The sequence below is a fragment of the Ictidomys tridecemlineatus genome, chromosome 2 (assembly GCF_052094955.1).
Source record: "Ictidomys tridecemlineatus isolate mIctTri1 chromosome 2, mIctTri1.hap1, whole genome shotgun sequence".
In the NCBI taxonomy this organism is placed as follows: domain Eukaryota; kingdom Metazoa; phylum Chordata; class Mammalia; order Rodentia; family Sciuridae; genus Ictidomys; species Ictidomys tridecemlineatus.
The window spans coordinates 71,165,266-71,174,649 of NC_135478.1; the positions used below are offsets into that span (position 1 = coordinate 71,165,266).

At 39.6% G+C, this 9,384-nt stretch overlaps 1 protein-coding gene across 2 annotated transcripts in view; it reads right to left on the minus strand.

Annotated features, from left to right (window-relative positions):
• The window catches only part of Cdc45 (cell division cycle 45), a 32,291-nt gene extending 22,923 nt beyond the window's left edge, over positions 1-9,368 (minus strand). The window contains exons 1-5 of one of the 2 annotated variants that reach the window (XM_021732696.3): positions 9,051-9,368; positions 8,844-8,903; positions 7,375-7,467; positions 5,638-5,775; positions 4,240-4,386 (exon numbers count right to left, since the gene is read on the minus strand). In XM_021732696.3, the coding sequence (XP_021588371.1) occupies positions 4,240-4,386; positions 5,638-5,775; positions 7,375-7,467; positions 8,844-8,903; positions 9,051-9,101 (489 nt within the window). In that variant the 5' untranslated portion in view covers positions 9,102-9,368. The remainder of the gene's footprint in view (positions 1-4,239; positions 4,387-5,637; positions 5,776-7,374; positions 7,468-8,843; positions 8,904-9,050) is intronic. The other variant, XM_005334531.4, reaches the window with a different exon arrangement.
• Positions 9,369-9,384: the final 16 nt, after the last annotated feature.

Consider the following 9,384-nt stretch of genomic DNA (forward strand, 5'->3'; position numbering starts at 1 on the left):
AACACTTAAATTTGATTATTTTATTCATATTACAGAGGCAAAGAGAGGTGAAGTCATTTTACCAAAGGTCACACAGTAAGTAATGGCAGGCTCAAAATTTGACCTTGGGTGACCTGAGTCAGGATATAATAGCACATACAGATTAAGTGTAATTATGCTTATTTATAGAAGAATGACATCTTTGCTGGGGTCCAGCTCTAAATTTACCTTTAAAAGACAAAACTTTTCTTGACCCCATGCCTTCTATGCTCTCTTTCTCTCTCTCTTTTTTTTTTGTGGGGGGCGGGGAGTACCAAGGATTGAACTCAGGGGCACTTGACCACTGAGCCACATCCCCAGCACTATTTTGTATTTTATTTAGAGACAGAGTCTTATGGAGTTGCTTAGTGCCTCGCTTTTGCTGAGACTGGCTCGGAACTCATGATCCTCCCACCTCAGCCTACCAAGCTGTTGGGATTACAGGCATGTGCCACCATGCCCAGCTCCTATGCTCTCTTTATAGCAAAACTCTTTGAAAAGTTTATAATATATTGTCCCCAAACCCCTTGAGTGTGTATCCCATTAATAAAATATTTCTGGTAATATACTCTAACACACACACACACACACACACACACACAAATCAAATACAAATCTTAATTACATAGAAGTAGTCTTCTCAAAAATGTTTAATCTTATTAAAATCGAGCCTCTAACTTACAAATTCTAGAAAATGCAGAGATGGTGGAACAAGTTAAATTACTCCACGAAGGAACAAGTATCAAAAATTAAAAAAAAAAAAAAAAAAAAAGCCAAGCATGTGCATGGTCCTAGGTTCAATCCCTAGTACCACAGAAGCATAATGCACATAATTAATTAGAGTGGAGAGTTCCAAGACTCTTAGCTGTTTCCAGGGAAAACCCCACTAGACACTAATATTTAGGGCTCAATAAAAAGCAGCTTATCAATAGTTGAGGGAATGTTGATGGGTGCTGTGGTGCATGCCTTATGGTCCTAGCTACTTGAGAGGTTGAAGCAGGATTGCTTGAGTTCAGGAATTTGAGCCAGCCTCAGCAATATGGCAGGACCTGTCTCAAAAAAAAAAAAAAAAAAAAAAAAAAAAAAAAAAAAAAAAACCCCGAAACAAAACGACAACAAAAATAGTGAGGTATGTTAGCACACACTTGAAGTTCCAGTGACTCAGGAAGTTGAGGTAGGAGGATTGCAAATTGGAGGCCAGCCTGGGCATATCAGCAAGACCACTCCACCCCCTGCCCCAAGAAATTTATCAAGACACTGTTTCAAAATAAAAAAATAAAAAGGAATGGGAGAAAGTACTAGGGTGCCCTGGGTTCAATTCCCAATTCCCAATACCAAAAGACAAAACAAACAAACAAACAAAACAATAGAAAGAAAGAAAAAAAAAAGAAAGAGGGCTGGGGATGTGGCTCAAGTGGTAGCGCACTTGCCTGGCATGCTTACGGCCCGGGTTCGATCCTCAGCACCACATACAAACAAAGATGTTGTGACTGCCAAAAACTAAAAAATAAATATTAAAAAAATTCTCTCTCTCTCTCTCTCTTTAAAAAAAAAAAAAAAAAAGAAAAAAGAAAGAAAAAAAGTAAAGGAATGCTATAGAAAAGGAGAACAAAAAAGAAGTCTTGGAAACCAGAAGATAAAAGACCAAAATGTATGCCAGAAAATAGAAGAAACATATAAAGAACTGGGCAAGAGGAACCAAGATCTAAGAGTGGGTTCAGGGGATTTCCCTTGAGACTACCCCAAAGCTCTACTAAAAGTGGAGCCAAAGAAAAGAAAGTCAGGAGAGAAGAACTTGCCACTTAGCTTTGAAGGACATGGACTATTCTCCAGATAGAGATTGTCCTGAATGTCCCAAATATAGCTCAAACAGTGGCATTAAAACACATGCCCTTGGTATTGATACCAAAACAGACACATAGATCAATGGTATAGAATAGAAAACACAGAGACAAATCCACATAAATACAAAAACATACATTGGAGAAAAGATGGCCTCTTCAACAAATGGTGGTGAGAAAACTGGAAATCCATATGTAGCAAAATGAAATTAAACCCCTTTCTGCACAAAACTCAACTCAATGTGGATCAAGGACTTAAACACTAGAACAGAGACCCTGCACCTAACTGAAGAAAAAGTAGGCCCAAATCTTCACCATATTAGCTTAGGAACTGACAATCTTAATAAGACCCCTACAGCACAAGAAGTAAAATCAAGAATCAATAAATAAACTGGGCATGGTAGTACATGCCTGTAATTTCAGCAGCTAGGGAGGTTGAGGGAGAATGATTACAAGTTCAAAGATAGCCTTAGCAACTTAGCGAGGCCCTAAGCAACTTGGTGAGACCCTGTCTCAAAATAAAAAATAAAAAGAAGAAGAAGAACAACAACAAAAGACTGGGTTAATCATTAAAAGCCCCTGTGCTCAATTCCTGGTACCAAAAGACAAACAAACAAACAAACAAAAAAACAATAAATGAAAATCTTTACAGCAAAGGAGACAATAATGTGAAGAGAGAACCTACAGAATGGGAGAAAATCCTTACCACATGCACCTCAGATAGAACATTAATCTCCAAAATATTAACATCAAAAAAACAAAAAAACAACAACAAAAAATCCAACCCAATCAATACATGGGCTAAGGAACTGAACAGGTACTTCACAGAAGAACAAAATACAATCGATCAACAAATATATGAAAAAATGTTCAACATCTCTAGCAATTAGAGAAATGCAAATCAAAACTACTCTAAGATTTCATCTCACTCCAGTCAGAATGGCAATTATCAAGAATATAAGCAACAATGTTGGCAAGGATGTGGGGAAAAAAATACACTCATACATTGCTAGTGGGGGCGCAAATTGGTGCAACAATTATGGAAAGTAGAGATTGGAGGTTTATACCCACAGGACTTAAAATCAACATACTATAGTGATGCAGCCACATCAATGTTTATAGCAGCTCAATTCACAATAGCTAAAGTATAGAACCAATTTAGGGTGTCCTTCAACAGATGAATGCAAAAAGAAACTGTGATTATATATATATATAAAGATATACACACACACACACACACAATGTGGTAAATATATTTCAGCCTTAAAGAATGAAATGATGACATTTGCCAGCAAATGGATGGAGCTGGAGAATATCATGCTAAGCAAAATAAACCAATCCCAAAAAACCAAAAGCTCAATGTTTTTTCTCATATGTGGTTGATAATTCACAATAAGTGGGGCAGGCTAGGGAAGAATAGAGGTACTTTGGATTAGATTCTAATAGGTTCTTCTTTTCTAAAAAAAGAAAGGGGAGTGAAAGGAGAGGAGGGGGCATTAGGGTAGGAAGAACAGTAGAATGAATCAGATATTTATTACCCTATGTGTATATATGACTACACGACCAGTGTAACTCTACATCATGTACATTCAGAAAAATGAGAAGTTATACTCTATTTATGTATGACTGTCACAATGCATTCTACTGTCATGTATAGCATGAATAATTAGAACAAATAACAAAACAAAATATGCTTGGAAATGTCAGGCTGAGGATGAAAGGCAGACTCTAAGATATTCCAGAGGCAAATTCTAAGCTGGACACCAAGGATCAGGGGCCAACAGACCATGATGTTATAGAGGACTTCCCACCTGCTAGTCTACTTCTAGCAGAAGCCATAGTGTTAGGCATGCCTTTCTTGTTGGTCAAGCCCAAGACTGCAAAGTAGTTCAGACTCAAGGCCCACATAGCAAAAAACACTCATATCCTCGCACACAAGATATCTCTCCCAGAGTCATTGTCTGGAAAGTAAGCCTGGTCAAGGGACAGATATATGACTCCTTGGTGATTGCATAGAGTGATTCTGTAAGGGCAGAGGAGAAGGGAGAGGACATTTCTGCCATTTATTATTTCTCTATATCATTAGAAAAAAAAAGTGTGCTGCCTAATCATAGAGCTGAGCTGTCCTAAATTTTATTTCATCTGATAGGATCCTACTGTACAGATAAGGAAGCCACAGCCCACAGAAGTCCAGTAATCTGCCTGAAACCACAGAGCCAGGGATAGTAAAGCCCATGGTCAGTATTACACTGCTAATTCTTCTACTTCTCACTGTTCTGCTGCTCCCAGTTACAACCCTGGGCCAGGCAGGCTCTGGAAATGACCTCTGAACTCTGGGAATTTAAGTTTCTCCAGAATATGATGAGAGGTCCAAACATACCTCTTCTAACCGTGTGCGCTTCTCAGAAGGCTCTGACCCATCACTGTCATTTCCTGAATGTTCTTCATCCTCTTCTTCTTCATCCCTAAAGATGTCATCATAGGCAGGAACTTCAAGGTCATCATCTTGTTTAATGAGTAATTTGATCTAAGTTTAAAACAGAAAACAATCAAGTTTCTCCACTCCTCAACAGAAAACCATTCATCATGATGTTTTTTTTCTTTGTAGAATCTTAATATTTCCTAATTAGCTGATTCATAAGTTTCCTATATATACAAAGAGTCACCTATATGAAAAGAGTTCCAGACTTCTCAGGTTTATTCTTGTTTTCATTACTACTTAGTGAGGCTTTGAAGTTGCAATGTAGAAATTATGAATATCTGAAAGCAACTTTTTAAAAACCACCTACTACTTGAGTCAGGAAAAACAGTTCCTTCTTATGCCACAAATCAACAAAATGAATGTTCCTCAACTTGGGTGCTAATGGAAGATGTGAAGATGCTGCTATGGTTTGAATATGGTATGCCCCCAAAGGTTCATATATTGGAATCTTGGTCCCCATTGTGGCAGTATTGAAATGGTAGAACCATTCAGAGGTGGAAACTAGTGGAAGCTGATAGGGTTGTGGGGTTTCCACACTCACAAATGGATTAATGTTGTTTATCAGGGGTGGTCAGATCTTTTGGGAGTAGATTAATTCCAGCGAGTGTGGGTTGTTACCAAGCTTTCTCACCTATTTTGCTACATGATTGATCTCTGTCTCCCTTTCACATTCCCACTATTAGGATGCAATTCACCATGAGGCAATTCACAGAACTAAGCAAATGTGGTGCTATGCTCTTGAATTTCTAGAACTGTAAGCTAAATAACCTTTTTAAAGGAACTCAGCCTCAAGTATTTTCTTATAGCAACACAAAATGGACTAGCCCTAAGTGAATACATCTATTGTCTCTAAAAGCAATTCCAGATTGATTTATTATGGAGAGATTTCTCCTATGAGAATTTTGGGGTCTGACACCTTGTGGGTGAAAGATCAAGTCAAAGGATGTAGGTGGCTGCCCTGAGCCAGGTTGTATGCTTAAAGCTCAGGATTCAAAGGATAAGCACAATAGAAACTGTACTTTTAAGTCTACAAAGTTCTGGTCCTTACATTTTCCAGGTCAAATACATTTCACAAACTCCACCAATTCATTTAGCACATACCCAAGAACTAGGTGCCATGTTTCTCATCAAAGATGGACATGACCAGGTTTTTATACTTAGGTTACTCCCAATTCTATAGGGGAGTTGGACACACACTTGCCAAGAAGACCAGGTAAAACACTGTATATGACATTAAAAGGTATAGACAGGTTGAGGGGACAGCATAACAGAAGGGAGGCCCAAAGACTTGCATACCTGGGTGTCATTATACACATTCACAATGTTGACTGGCCTGTGGGTATCACACACAAAGAATATAGTATCTTCATCAGGTTGAAGAATGTCCAATAGGTCTACATTAGCTCCACAGTTTATGAGAATAAAATAACGAAACTGAAAAAATAAGTGAGACATTAAAAAGTAACTTCACTTTACCACACTAGGACTCTAGATCCTTTTGCTGAGATACATTAAATCCCTGATATGTGGCAAGGTCCAGAGGGAATGGCAAAGGGCTTGAGAAATGGCTAAGGCTGGCTTATGCCAAGTGCTTTAACATATACAATAGGTTCTTCTTTTCTAAAATAATACTGTGAAGTAAGCTTTGAGGCAAGTCCCACTTTCTTAGGAACACACTGAGGCTCAGCAAACCCAAGTCTCAGGCACATGATCAAGAAGTTAATAAGAATCTGGGCATGGTGGCACATCCCTGTAATCCCAGTTATGTGGAAGGCTAAGTTAGGAGAATCTCGAGTTAGAGGCCAGCCTGGACAACTTAGCCAGACCCTAACTCAAAATAAAATTTAAAAAAGGCTGGGGATGAAGCTCAGTGGTAGAGTGCTTGTGTAGCATGTAGGAGGCCCTAAGTTCAATCCCCAATATTGCAAAAAAAGAAGCTAATGAGGGGAATCTAAGACATAAAATGTGTAATGTGGTTTCTCCAGATCTTATTGTATGGTATTGCACCAACTCTCTGTGTTAAGAGAGTTGCATGGGTTTAAGTTTTTGGCAAATCTCAGGTAGCACATAATTTTCAGGGCATGTAAGTATTAAGTTGTGCTGTATAACTATAGCAAAACCTTTCCTTGCGGATACCCACTGGTACAGTCTCTTATGAGATTATTTATCCCTGCCACAACAAGTCTTAGCATTATCCAGGGACTCCATGTACACTATTCCATGCCCTCTCTATGGGCCCCACAATGTCCCATCTTTGCCCCATACAGAGGTAAGAGTCAGCCTAGTTTCTATGCTGAAAATCCTAAGGGAGAACATATCCTAGATTTAAAATTAGAAACTAGAATGCATTTTCTTAGAGAGATAATATATGATAGTTGTGTATTCTAAAATAATTTTAGCCAGGCATGGTGGCACATGACTGTAATCCCAGTGACTTGGAAGGCCGAGGCAGGAGGATTACAAGTTCAAGGTCAGCCTCAGCAATTTAGCAAGGCCATAAACAACTTAACAAGACCCAATCTCAAGACAATAATTAAAAAGGGCTGTGGCTAAGACTGGGGTTGTGGCTCAGTGGTAGAGTGCTTGCCTAGCACATGTGAGGCTCTGAATTGGATCCTCAGCACCATGTTAAAAAACAAAACCAAAAACTAAACACTGTTAAGTAAAAAAGGCTGGGGATGTGGCTCAGTGGATAAACCATCTCTGGGTTCAATTGCCACTACCAAAATAATAATAATTTTAGTGAGGCTAAACTGCTAAATTCCAAACAAAGGTGACTCTAAGAAGAGTCAGATTTCTGCAAAATAAGTTCGAAGTTATATGCTGTCCATATTCACTATCTTTTTTGGTTAATTCTGTCTTTACAACTTGAGAGTAAGTCACCAGTATACATAGCATGCTTTTCTCTTCCACATTGCCTATTAAAGTTGATACTTAAATATAAACGTACTGTGAAATTAGAAAGACAGCTAAGTATTAGGAATTGGAACTGAGTAAAAAAAGCTTATTTATTCTAAAACATATCTTTCATACCTGTTCCTTATGTTCAAGAAATGCAGTTTCAAGTTCTTGCCACCCAGAGACTGGAACCAGTGTATACTGCACGTGGTCACACTGAAACAGGGCCTGAGAGAGAGTTTTTTCAAAGATTATCTTATTTAGGATGTACAGAATTTATCTTGAAATGCCCTAGAAAAAACTAGCTGGGTTGAGACACAAAAAATATGGGATAAGCTAATATTGGTAAAACCCTAAGGAAAGAAGCCAGGTGGTAGGGATGTGACTGTTAAATGTATAGACCTGTCATTTTGATGAATTTGTCAAATTACCAAAAAAACAAAAACAAAACAAAAAACACTGTGAGAAAATCTGATCTTACTTCCAGGTATTCTGAAAAATTCCTGATCCAGGCTCAACGTAAAAAGTGTACCATATTTTGTGACCACTCTGGAAAGCCATATGGAGATTCCCCAGAAAACCTGGAATGAAACCACCATTTGACCCAGTTATACTCAAAGGACTTAAAATCAGCATACTATAGTGAAAGGACCACATCAAAGTTTATAGCAGCTCAATTCACAATAGCTAAGCTATGAAACCAAAGTGGGTGCCCTTTAACAGATGAATGGATAAAGAAAATGTAGTACATGTACACAATGGAATATTACTCAGCCATAAAGAAGAATGAAATTATGGCATTTGCTGATAAATGGATGGAATGGAGACTATCATGCTAAGTGAAATAAGCCAATCCTCAAAAACCAAAGGCCAAATGTTTTCTCTATGCAGATGCTAATACACAATAAGGAGGGGAAGGGAAGAACAGAAGTTCGTTGGATTAGACAAAGTGGACTGAAGGGAAAGGAGAGGAGATGGGAAGAGAAAAGACAGTAGAATTAATTGGACATAACTTTCCTATGTTCATACATGTTCATAAATGACCAGTGTAACTCCACATCATGTACAACCACAAGAATGAGAACCTAATTAGAATAAGTTATACTCTATATATCTATAGTGCATCAAAATGCACTCTTAAGTATATCCCAAAAGAATAAAAAATAATAATAAAGGCAGAAAAAGTGAACCATATCAAAAATCTAATTAATAATCTTCCCTAATAGACTATGGACTCCTGTGTTTCTAATACTGATTATGACAACATTATACTCTCTGTTGTCACCGATTCATCTCTCTCTCAAACCCCACATTTGACAGGCCACTACAGGTTCAAATGTCTCCCAAATTAAATCTTTCTTTCTTTTTTTTCCGCCTGGGTTGTTACAAAAAGATACTAATTAGTATTTTTATGTAATCTTTCTCTGACCTCCAAGACTGCCCATACAAGGAGTTGACCTCTTACTCGCCCTTCTCTCACCTGCTCCTCACCTCCCGCCCTGCTCCTTCCCATCCTAGGCCGGCCTTACTCCTCATCTTCTGCTCCTGCCCAGCAGTCCCTCACCTCTAGCCTCGCTCGCCCTCCTTTGGTCCGCAAAGCTCACCTGAAGTATCTTGCAGGCGCACAGAGCGTCCACGTCCGAGGCCACGAAGAGAAGGACCCTCTGTTTGGACAAGAGCGGGTGGATTGAGTACAGTAACCCGAACCCCGGCTACTCCCAGCCCTCTTGGCCTGGCCCACCCATGGCCTCACGTCCTCACTGCTTCTTCCCCACCCAAGGCCTTAGCGAGGGTCCTGGACTGGGAGTCACCTGGCTCTGAACCAGCTCGTAAAACTCCTTGCGGAAATCGGACACGAACATAGCCGCGGCGGCCCAACACCCTTGGCTGGGGCTGAGACACCAAGAGCCCCGGAGGCGGTCAAGACTCCCGCCAAATCACAGCCCTTCCGATTGGCCCAGATAGCCAACCAATAGGTTGTTTGTTCCCTCGCCTTTCCTCTTTTATGATTGGGCCATTTTGGGGATCGGCAATCGCCCTCCGCCATTCGAGGCTGGAAAAGTACCCCATCCCCGCCCACCAGCCGGGGAAGAAGCCTCTTTTCTGAGGTAGGACGTAAACAGGATTGCCCGCTTCAACTCAGAC